This window comes from Camelus dromedarius, chromosome 12 (genome assembly GCF_036321535.1).
Source record: "Camelus dromedarius isolate mCamDro1 chromosome 12, mCamDro1.pat, whole genome shotgun sequence".
Classification (NCBI taxonomy): Eukaryota; Metazoa; Chordata; class Mammalia; order Artiodactyla; family Camelidae; genus Camelus; species Camelus dromedarius.
The window spans coordinates 68,865,809-68,878,573 of NC_087447.1; the positions used below are offsets into that span (position 1 = coordinate 68,865,809).

Genomic DNA, 12,765 nt, shown 5'->3' on the forward strand with positions numbered 1-12,765 from the left:
GACTCGATACTTAAACAGCAAATCAACCCTGAATTATCCCCGAGGCAATCATTTCAGACTCCCGCCACGGTGGTGTCTGCCTGAACCTGGGGATTTTGCTCTCAGTATCTCCACGAAGACATCCTCATAGGAGGGAAGGAAGAACTGAGTCAGGCTCTGAGGCGCAGTTCAGCGCCACCACTCCAGCAAGGACTCCGGTCCCTGGGGATGCCAGGGCTGCTGCCCGCTCTCCCCTCCCCCACCCCGCGCGCAGCTCGCGGCCGGCGGGGGCAGCGGCGCCTCCTATTGGCTGCCTCGGATACCCCGCCCCGCCCCCCACCCCGGTTTCGGTCGCGAAGGACGCGGCGTCGGTTGGTTGTCAACATGGCGGCGGCGGCGGTGGCGGGGTCGCTGCCGCCACCTCTGCCACTGCCAGACAAGGTCGCCGCCGCCGCGGCTGCCGTCGCCACCCCAGCCACGAGCGCCGCTGTGCGGGAAGCAGAGCTGCCGCGGCCATCCCTCCCTCGCCAGTGACGCGGGGCCTGGGAGACGGAGTGCGGGAGGGGCGGCGGCGGAGGAGGAGGAGAAGCCCTAGCTGCCATGAGGGAGGCGCCGGGCGCGAGCCGGGAGGCGGCGCGGAGGTGAAGGATGCTGGCCGGGAGGCCCGGAGCCCGGAGCGCGGTGGCAGAGCTGGGCGCCGAATCCTCGGACTCCCGCGTCCGAGCCCCGCTCAGCCCTCGGCTGAGCGGCGCGCGTCACCGACCTGGCGCTTACCTGTATCCTTCCCAGCCGTGGCTGCCGGGGTAGCGGTGTTGGAAGCGGGGCCCATCTCTTTTCCCGTTCGATTCCCATTCCCACTGATGCGAGGGTGGGAGAAACGAGCCCGTCATCTTAGTGCGGGTATTTTCTTTAGCAATCGTTCTTGGGCCCCTTAAACCCGAACTATTATTTTATCCGATTCTAGGACCGCATTCCCCGCTACCTGGTTATCTCACCCCCATTCAACTTTGCTGTAAATTTTTTGTGAATTTTAAAACACATCCACCTTGTGTTCTGTTGTTTTATGGCTTTCTAGAGTTATGCCCTTATGTTCTTCCTATTATCCACCTCCTGATTAATCATGCTACTTGGAGAACAGAATTCCTCAAATACGTAAAATGTTTTGCCCTCCTGAAACAGTCCACGTTTTAACAGTTAACCTACCACATCCCTAATTGATTTACCAGAGCTGCTAAAGCCTCACACAGTTGGGATTTGTTTTGTTTTCCATCCTCTGCCCAGTCGGTTGTCAGAGAGACAGCAGACAGAAATTGAGAAGCGGAGGACCTGGAGGCTTCAGGCTAGACTATCTCTGACCTTTTCCTAAAAATTGGCCGAGCCCACCTTTGAAATTGCTGGGGGTGCACTGTAGAAGATTGAAAGGGTGAAAGTTTTGTTTTCAAAATATGTAAACCATGTTTGTTCCGTCAGAGAATGTCATGATAATTAGGATTTAACCTTTGTACTCTCAAAGGACTTGGTTGGTAGTGATGGTGCCATATAATCATTCTTGTCAGGGAATGGAGTGTCTTCTCTTTCCAAGTGAACCCCCATTTTCCTATCCTTACTGTCTCCCTCTTCTGAGATGTTGCAGTTTTAAAAGCAAGTCAACAACCAGTTTTAACTCTGCTTGCTCTTTGGCTAGGTGCTGGGGATGCAACTCTAGTGAGGAAGACAGATACGTACCAAGCTTAACAAATGGTAAAATATCCTCCTCTAATCATGGTTTCCTCAAGCTTCTATCCCTTTTGTCTTTCATTAGTCAACTTCTCAAAATGGTAACCTGCAAAAACAGCTTCTTTTCAGGTAGTCAGTATTAACTCTGTTCACTTTGGCTTTTGCCCTTGCTACTCCTCAAAACTGTCTTCTCTCAATGTGTATTCTGAAATTATCTGTATTGTTTTCTGCATGGATTTGATTCTGTCTCCTTGACATGGTATTTTCGTGGACACTGAACTCCTATTACACTGACCCTGATTTATCTCTAAATCAGAAAATAGGGAAGCATTGTAAGTGGCTCATTGACAGTTATCTTTACTGTCCATTTTCATTAATAAAATGGTCATAGACAGTTTTTTTAACTTATATGGTATGAAAGTTGATACAAGAAAGAAAATACTTGTAAATAGAATTCAGCAGTACCTCAAATGAACAAAACCAAATAGACATAATTCTAGAATTCCAGATGGTTTCCTGTAAAGAAATGCATTCTAATAATATACCTGAATACTAAATATAAAGCTAAAATTAAGAAAGTTGTAAATGATCATTTCAATAGATGCCCAGAGGCTTTGATAAAATCCAACAACTTTTGCTAGTATGTGTATATATATGCATCTATATGTGTATATGATATATAAAATAATATACATTTTTGCTAGTTTATATATATTTCCTATTATATATTAAAATATGTGGTCTGTACATGTATACATATTCACATTGGGAAAGACGAGTTCCTTTTGAACGTAATAAAGACACTAAATCAAGAATATCATATTACTAGTTAGAGAAACAAACACCTTTTGTATTATTTTGAATGTTCTTAGTGTCTGTAATATTTCTCATTGGATACCTGGTACAAAGTAGGTGTGCAAATGTATTGAATGAATGAGGAAATGAAAAAATGAACTGTAGTCTTAAAATAAGTGAAGTGGCTTGGTAAAAGTTCTACATAACTTCGAAATATGAACTCAGTACTCAGAAGCCATCCAGCTTTCTGTTGAAGATGTTTTCTCACTGGAGTCAGAATTTCCTGATTCTAAAGGCTATAGAAGAACAAAACCTTATAAAGTTCCCCTAATGAAAACTAACTAAAGTTCTAGCATTTCAGTTTTTTATAAGAATTCAAATAGAAATAGAATAAAGTTTGTTTTTTAAAAAAGTGAAGATTTTCATGTCCCCTTCATGCCTCTTTTTTTCCCCATAAATACCCCAGTCTTTTCCCCTTCCATTTTACCCTAGCACCCACCTTGCCTGTCTATTCCCTACCCAGTTTATACCCTGTTCTTCATTATCTACACATCTTGTCTCACCACCATCCTCAGTTCTTTGCACTCTTACTCTTCTCCCTCAACCACCCAGTCACTACTCTAATCCTATTTCTCCACTCCTTCACTCGGATAATAAAAATGCTATCAGAGAAAAATCACAAAACAGTAGACTAGCACTTGCTACAGCTTGATGGGGTCCTGCTTCACTATAACAAGATCAGGGTTCTCTCTTGTTCCTCTTAATTGATGCCTATGCCACATCTTGATCAGCTCCCCTCACTCTCTCAGTAGACTGTCTTACCACGTCATCAGAGAAGGGATATCCCATCTCTCTCTTACAATTTACTTCCAACTTTTCTCTAATGACCTTTCCCTTCAATCTATAAACACTCAGGTCTTGGCTATCCTTAAGGTTAGTAATCAAACCTTTTTAACTCTGCTCTGTTATCACCTGTCTATTCAAACTTCTAAAAAGAGTGGTCCAAATTCACTGTCTCTACCTTGAGTCACACTTTGTACTGCATTCCAAAATTAACTTGAGCTGATAAAAAGGATAAATATAAAAATAACTACAAAATTGTAAAGGAAAACTTACAGAAAATAGATTTCACATTTTTCATGGTTTGAAGGTATACAATTTTACCTTTTAAAAAGAAAGAAGAAATTTCAGATGAAAACTATTTCAAAGATAACTCATTAATTTGAAATTTTAGTATAAGGGGAAATTGTATAATTAAAATGAACTATCTGAGGAAAATACTTGTAACTATAATAGAGAGTTAATATTTACACTATTCTATTTCTATTGAATTTATTGAAATTGTTTTTTAATGAAGTTCTCAATAAATAAATGGCCACTAACTCTGAACTAACAGTTCACCAAAGAGGAAGATAAAAATCAGCAGTCAAATATGGAAAGTATTCTATTCTGTTAATATATACACATAATAAAACATGACTTCCCATCTGGTCTTCCTAAAAAAGAAGAAATACTGCCCTATGCTCATGAGGTTTGAAACTGAATTCATATATTGCTAATGACATGTAAATTTTTAGAACTCTTTTAATTTTTTAAAATTGAGGTATAGTCGATTTGCAGTGTTATATTAATTTCTGGTTACAGCATAGTGATTCATATATATATATATATATTCCCTTTCATATTCTTTTTCATTATAGGCCATTACAAAGTATTGAATATAGTTTCCTGTGCTATAGGTGGCACCTTGTTGTTTATCTGTTTCATATATAGTAGTTAATATCTGCAAATCCTGAACTCCCAATTTATCCCTCCCCACCCTTTTAGAAACCAGTTTGTCTGTAAGGCACTAAAAGCTGTAAAAATGTGTATGCCTTTTGTCCTAGTATATCTGAGAATTTTCTCCAAGGAAATCATTCAGCAAGCTTTTATTAAGCCATTACCATATTCTAAGCACCAAGCCAGGCACTGGAGTTATAGAATATAGAGGAGACACATATGGTGTACCCATGAGGGTGTCAGTTCATCCAGTGGGTGTTAGGAAAAGCTCTGTAGGAGAGGAACTGCTTGAAATGTCCCTACAAGAATGAGCAGAGTTAGCCAAGCATGCACCAAGAGATAATGGCATGCTACATCATGGTTTGGTCTGTTAATAAGTATCTTAATATGGCTGGACATAGGATTCATGCAGGGAAATGTTGAAAAATGAGATTGAAAAAATAGACTGGTTTATAGAATGCCTTATATTCCAGGAAATTTGGAATGTGTCATGAAGGTGATAGGCAGCTTCTGGAGAACAGCAAAAAATGAGAAGTCCACTGAGGTTTATATTTAGCTGGCTTTGCTGGGGTTCAGATGGAGGATGGAAAGTTTAGGAGTAAGGAGAAGAGGTAAAAGACTACTGAGGTAGTCCAGGCAAGGGATTTAGAGCATCTGAGCCATAGCTGTGAAAAGAGGTACAGAGAAGAGGAAGAACTAGGATAGCTCTAATAAATCTCACAAAAATGTGGGTTATATGATTCATAGTCATTAGTGATGGTAACATACTTAAAACAATCTAAATGGGCTCCAATTAGAGGGAGACTAGATTGGGAGAGGAAGAGATGAGGATGAGGCAGAATAGAGTAGGCTATGCTTTTAAATTATAGTCATTATGTGTTACCCCATCTAACAACCCATAGTATTCTTGGGTTTGTTTGTTGATTGGTTTTGTATTGTTAAGTATATAAAAATTACTTTTCTTTTAAAAAAAATTTACTTTCCTTTGAACAAATATTTTAACAGTGATTCTTATGGAAATATATTACCTTTACAATACAGCTTATATGAAAAGTAAAAAATTAACCAGCCATCTAATATTTTAAAAATTTGAATATCATACTTTGAAAAGGTGCAAAGGCAGCAGCATTTTTTATAACTCAGCAGGCAAAATTATATATATATATAGAGAGAGATACACATATATATATAAATAGAGAAATTTAATAAAATCTAACAATATATAGTTGTCAGAACATTATTACAAACATTGTATTTGTGATTTTCTTTGTGTTCTTGTGGTGAGATCTTAAGCATGTTAAGCAGAATTATCTCCACACGCATCATAGTCCTGCTCACCTGAGCCAAAGTAACTTTTCCCCCCACGCTCACGTGTAACCTGAAAAGAAGCTGTACTTTCCCCCAGTGCCAAGTTGTGACATAGTAGTTAGCCATCTTATTGAAGTCTGACTCCTTCTAATAAAGTACTCAATTAAAAAACAAGATAAATCTTTAGCTGTTTCTGTACTAACAAAGAACCAGATTTCCTTCCCTTTTTGTTTCAACTTCAAAAGAAACTTTAAGTAAAAATATCATGTGTGTGAGTGTATGTGGTTATTTGTTTATGCTGAGATGGTGCAAAATTTTATAATAAAGGTAAATGAATTATGGCCAATAGTATAAAAATGGTTTAAGTAACATAATTGAAAGCTTCTGTCAGCAAAGTTTCAAATGACCAAGAAGTTCAAATTGTTTAGAAATATAAAATAGTTTTTAATATATTGATGCTGAAGCATTGTAGGATCCTAAAATTAACACATTTTAAACTAACAAATTATGTACAATATAATTTATTAATGAATGTATTTCTTATATTGTTTTACCATTAATATTTACGGCATATAAAAAGTCTTAATTCAATAGAACTCTTAAAGAGGATTTGGAGCCTTTATTTTGGGGTAGAAAAAATTTAAATACACTGTTTATCCTGAAAAGACAAATAGGCATGCCCTGCAATATATAACTTCAGTACAATCCCACATGCATCTACATCTAATGGTAAGGTACTGAAAAAATGGTAATTGAATGGCCACTTTTTAAAACTGCAAAATCACTAAAACAGAAAAATACTGTGATAAATTTGATAAAGGTATGCAATAATGACAGTGGAAATGCAACTAAGTAAACTGGAACATCAATTAACCACATCAGTATAACTTATTTAAAGAAAGTTTAATTTTATATATAATAAATTGCAAATGAATAGTGGATCAGGATAACTAAAATACTCCTTTTCTTATCTGGCAAACTTCTGAATAAACATTACTATGAATGGTTTTCCTAGTGGGTATTTTTTCAACTTAATGAGTTTTAAACTTATGAGTTTATTACTAAGTAAATGAACAATATGCCCAAACTTTCTAGTTATATTGCTGATGGATTTTTTAATATTTGAACATGACTTTCATACAGTAGATTAAAGGATCTACTGAAATGTTTAATTCATCTAATATCTATTAGTGAAATATAACCTTTCATTTTTCTGTATATATATGTCTAAGATAGTAACTGTTAATAAGTACTCAAATATCTGTATAATGAATGGAAAAATGAATGGAAAAATCCTTGTCTGGGCTCATGATGTCTAAAAGGAATTAATTTTTTTCCCTGGAGAAAGTGAGATGTATCTTCAGCTTTAATACCAAATCAGAGTATTTTTTACAAAAAAAAATCTGCCGGTTATAAACTAACACTAATGTGTACACATAATAATTGTTCCATGAAAAGTCATAACATCATTAGTATGAGGCCGTAATTATATTTACCACGTATATCATTTATCCTCATCCACTAAACATGCAAACCATTATCCTTAACTTTATGCTATCATTAGAGATATGAAAATCCATTTAGAGAAAAATTTAGAAGAAGAACGCCAAATATTATTGCAGCAACAAAAAATATGTCGAAATCGAGCACGTAAATATTTTGTGGAGTCAAACCGGAGAAAAAAGTAAGTAATTGTATTTTATTCAGAAGCATAGAAAAATCAAAGTTATTATAAATTAATCATTTCTCTACTTTGTAGCATTTTGGGAACCCAAGTCATGACAGTGCTTTATCTATAAAACTGATCAAGATTTGTGTGGCTTTCTAAATTTTATTGTTTTTCTGCCTACAGCACAAAGATAGTGATACATCGTCTAGTTTACTGATGTGACCATAGCAGTCTTTTGTCATAGAACTTCTTATAACAGTGTCATATTCACTTCTTAGAATGACTGTAAAATATATTCTTTTTTTGTATCATTTTCTGATAAAAGATTACCAGTTAGCATTTAGTCTCTAATAGAATATATTTGATTTTAATTTCATTATTATATATAATTTTTCTATATGTTCTACCCCCATTCATCCAATCAGAAAAATAAGAGAAATAAGAATAATGGTGAAAATGTGATTAAAAAAATTTTATAAATGATTGCCATTTAAAAAAGAGTTTTCTCGTACAAATTGGAAACTAAATAAAATAAAAATGCAAACCATTCTATCACTGCTGAACAATTTTTCAGGATTTGTTTGAATTATCAGGTATTTTTAGACAGTGGTTATGCCATTTTTTTATTGTTGTTTTTGCTACCTTGTTCATATTTCTACAATACATGAATAGCAGAAAATCTCTAGAGTTTATTAACTACATCATTGGGCATATGTTGCAAATCCCATCTGGGGAATATAAAATTGTTTATCTGTAATTTTTTTCTGGCATTATTGTTCTCTTTAGATTAACTCTACATTGCCTGGTGTAGTTGAAATTATTTAATGAAGCTTGTTTTCATTTTTGTTTTTATTTGTGTATTTCTGGTTTTCTCCTACTTTTCAGTTCCTGAAGCCTACAAAAGGCACATGCTAGGTGTTCAGTAAAGATGAATAATCATATGTCAAAAGGGTCATCATGGACTTTGGAGTCAGAGATCCTAGGTTTAAACCCTAGCTCCATGAGTTTGAACAAATGATTTCATCTCTTTTCTTCAGTTTCTCATTTATGATTAGAATTAATACTGTCTGTTTCAAGGGATTGTTATGTAGAGCAAAACACTTAATGTTAGAGAGCAATAGTTGAGAACGCAGTTACAAATATTTATCTGTCACATAGTACTTCTTCCTTAAGCTTGCTTTATTGATTAATAAATTAATATTTGTCAATTGTATGTTTTCTAATAATTGTCTTGCTGAATGAACAGCAGGCCTTATATAAGGAATTTGATTCATAAAGTTCCTACCTGTCTTCTCTCATCAAACACCCATAAGAATTCTGATGTAGAAAATATAGAGGATAATTTAATGTGATTTCATGAGGAAAAGAAATTGAAATAAATTTTAAGAAGTAAATAACGGAAAAGGAGCCTTCAGATAGTTTAAAAACAATATAATGTAAGGATGTGGACTTAAAAGTTCAGATGACAGACAGAATTCCTATGTAACAAATAACTAACTGGCAGAATAAGAAAGAGTGTGGAAAACTGCTCAAATAAAGGGAAGAGGAAACTCTACCAAGTGATGAGAGACAAGCAGTTTGGAAGAGTCACTAGAATCTAAATGAAAAAGATTCCTTAAATAACTTATTGGCAGAAGAAAATTACCTAGAGAATCGTGGAATGAATTACTCGGTGAACATGAAATATGGGGTAGATGCATTGTCTATTTGTGAAAATGATGGAGTTTGGAGTTGTGTTTGGACGGAGTAGTAGGATTACTATCTAAAAGTTTTCTGTCTTGTTGGATTGGCCTTTTCCTCCTGTTGACATTTCCAGGTTGCCTGTTTCTCCCACTCCAAGTGTGGAATATGTGAAGCCAAAAGTAAACCCAGGGAACTCACCACCGTATTGTTCCTCAGGTCCTGAAGTCCCTAGCCAGTCTGCTTCCCCTCCACCTTTCAAAAAGAAAATTCATTTCTTTGTGATGTTGGTATTTTTTCCTTCTAGAAGCTCCCTCACCTTTCTTCTTTTATATTTCTAATACATTATTACCTAAGTAAACAGAGGATTTTGTTGGAACTGAATCTAAGGCAAGTTTCTATGTGAATAAGGACCTAAAAGACTCATGATTAAAATGTATAAGCTTTAGTTAATTGATATTGGCATGTTTATTTTGGCTGACACCTCAGCCTTCAGAGAAATGAATTGCTATTATACTTTCCCTTTGTAGTATGTGCATCACTAAATCTACGTGTTAAATCAGAATATTGACCTTTGTTGTTTAGGTATTTTCTCTTCCAGTAGTGTGTTAGGGTGATTTTTTATTTTTCATTTTTTTTTCCACTCAAATAACAGACAATAAGTTGGAAATACGATATTCAATATAGACTTTTGGGATTTCAAATAATTTTAAGTCTCAGCAAGTCTAAGATTAATAACCTCTGGGACATATATGCTTCTTTGCCAAGTAGTGAAAATTGAGAGTATATTCTTGGGTTTAGTTTCATTTCTTATAGGATATTGCCATTGTTTGTTAAAAATGTTATACTTTAAGAAATATTTTTCTCCAATTGTATTTTTAATTTAAAAGAGTAATATTTTATCCTATTTTAAAATGTTCTTAATTTCTGTCTCAAGATATAATTGAGTTTTAAAGTTAAATATGATCATATCTCTAGAAAGTTGTAGCTGTCTAAATCTACATTATGGTTCCAAACAGAAAAAAGAAATGCATCACAAAAGGACAGATCTCCAGTCCTGCCTGTGTCCCTGTGAGCTCAGTTAGTGTTAATTGCTACTGCTTGGGTTCTACTGTTAAAGAAAGTTATTGCCATGGTGGCTATTTGTTCCCTTCTTAAAGAGTATTTCCAACAGAAGAAAATTATACTCTGGGAAACCAGAACAAACAGTTTGACATATGGGCATCTCGCTTTGAACTAAGGTGATCTACATGTTTCATGAGGCAGAACTGTAAATTGACCCCTCAAAAGTTGCTAAGACACATTATTCACAGTACCCAATCTGAATGTCTGTCAACAGATGAGTGGGTAAAGAAAATGTGCTAAGTGTATCTATATCTATATGTGTCTGTCTGTCTGTCTATCTATCTATCTATCATAAAACATTAACCTTAAAAAGAGGGAAATCCTGTCATTTGCAACAACATGAATGAACCCGGAGGACATTGTACAAAGTAAGACCAGACACAGAAAGACAAATATTGCATTATCTTTCCCTTATATATAGAATCCAAAAAAAGTTTTGAATTCATAGGAACAGTGGAATAGTGACTATAGTTAATAATAATGTATTGCTAAGAGAGTAGAGCCCGTGTTCTCACCACACACACACACAAAAGAGTCACTATGGGAGATGATGGATATATTAATTAGTTTGATTGTTGTAATCATCTCATAGTGTATATGTATGTATTGCAAAATATCATGTTGTGAACCTTTAATACATACAATTTTTATTTATCAACAAAAAACTGTTTTATGTTGCCAAGGTAGACCGTGCTGCTTCTGTGAAAAAGGCTAATCCCGGGGTTAATGGGATGCGGCAACATACTCTACCAACTCTAAAACCTACAATGGTGGAGATGCTGTATTTCTTGTTTTTATCACCAGCTCCTTCCATTTCACAGCACTTACCATGGTGCCTGGTGCATAATAGCATAAAAGAAAATCAGTAACTACTCATTAAGTGAATAAGGAAGGAACTATACTAATCATCAGTGCAATTACTTATTAAACCTTTTTTATTATTGGGCCCATTATTGAGTTTAGGAGTGGAAACTTCTGCCTTTTGCTCACATTCCATCCCTGGTTTAACTTGTTTCAGTCTATCACAGGCTTCATTTCCTACAGTCCAAGAAAGTGTTGTGTGAAATTATTATTGCTGTCTGTATACATTTTATCCTAGAGAACGGGGCCACTGTGGAACAATATTAAATAATAGTGATGGTAATTTGCTATCAAAAGGATTTTCTAATTATAGCAAGGAAAATTCATCATTCATCGTTCGTCATTGACAAACTTTGTTGAACTGGTGGTATTTTCTCAGTTTCTCAAAAATGGTAATTTTTTCCCCCAACACAGACTTTTGCATGCTGTCTTCTGCCTATAGATCATTTCCACCCCCCTATTCTTTTCATAACTGGCCTCTTTATTCTAAAAATTTTAGCTTAAATGTCATGTCTCCAGAGAAATGTTCCCTGTTTACTTTATTTGAAGTGAGTTTCCTTGGTTCCCTGTCATGGACTAGAGTTTTACTTCATAGCACTCACAACAATTATTAACTCTTTGTTTACTTGGTTTTGTTAGCTTGCCTCAGTAGATTATAAATAACTACATAGACCATATGTTTTTTACTTACTGTTATATCCTCAGCAGATAAATTATTAAGTTAAAATAATAGATAACTGCTTTTAAAAGTGTTCTGATCTATTTTTAGTCCTTTGGGGAATCTCCATACTGTTTTCCATAATGGCTGCACCAAACTACATTCCCACCAGCAGTATAGGAGAGTTCCCTTTCTCCACACCCTCTCCAGCATTTATTGTTCATGGACTTTTGAATGATGGCCAGTCTGACTGTTGTGAAGTGATACCTCATTGTAGTTTTGATTTGCATTTCTCTGATAATTAGTGATATTGAGCATTTTTTCATGTGCCTATTAGCCATATGTATGTCTTCATTGGAGAATTGTTTAGGTCTTCTGCCCATTTTTGGATTGGGTTGTTTGTTTTTTTCCTATTAAGTTGTATGAGCAGTTTATATATTCTGGAAATTAAGCCCTTGTCAGTTTCATCTTTTGCAAATATTTTCTCCTATTCTGTCGGTTGTCTTTTTGTTTTGCTTATGGTTTCCTTTGCTGTGCAAAAGCTTGTAAGTTTGATTAGGTCCTATTTGTTTATTTTTACTTTTATTTCTATTGCCTGGGTAGACTGCCCTGGAAGAACTTTGCTGAGATTTATGTCAGAGAATGTTTTGCCTGTGTTTTATTCTAAGAGGTTTGTAGTGTCTTGTCTTACGTTCCAGTCTTTAAGCCATTTTGAGTTTATTTTTGTGTGTGGTGTGAGGAAGTGTTCTAACTTAGTGATTTACATGCAGCTGTCCAGTTAACACCATTTGCTGAAGAGACTGTCTTTACTCCATTGTATATTCTTGCCTCCTTTGTCAAAGTTTAATTGACCAAAAGTCTGTGGGTTTATTTCTAGGCTCTCTATTCTGTTCCATTGGTCCATATGTCTGTTTTTGTACCAATACCATGCTGTTTTGATTATCGTAGCTCTGTAGTATTGTCTGAAGTCTGGGAAGGTTATGCCTCCAGCTTCATTCTTCTTATTCAATATTGCTTTGGCAATTCTGGGTCTTTTGTGATTCTATATAAATTTTAGGATTATTTGTTCTAGTTCTGTGAAAAATATCCTGAGTGATTTGATAGAGATTGCATTAAATCTGTAGATTGCTGTGGATAGTGTGGCCATTTAAACAATATTAATTCTTCCAATCCAAGAACATGGGATATCTTTCCT

The 12,765-nt window shown here is 35.7% G+C and overlaps 1 protein-coding gene across 3 annotated transcripts in view; it reads left to right on the top strand.

Moving 5' to 3' along the window:
- The first annotated feature begins 384 nt into the window (after positions 1–384).
- The window catches only part of CEP126 (centrosomal protein 126), a 61,938-nt gene continuing 49,557 nt past the window's right edge, over positions 385–12,765 (top strand). For all 3 annotated transcript variants that reach the window (XM_010977798.3, XM_064492845.1, XM_031460624.2), the window contains exons 1-2: positions 385–755; positions 7,142–7,261. In XM_010977798.3, the coding sequence (XP_010976100.2) occupies positions 628–755; positions 7,142–7,261 (248 nt within the window). In that variant the 5' untranslated portion in view covers positions 385–627. The remainder of the gene's footprint in view (positions 756–7,141; positions 7,262–12,765) is intronic.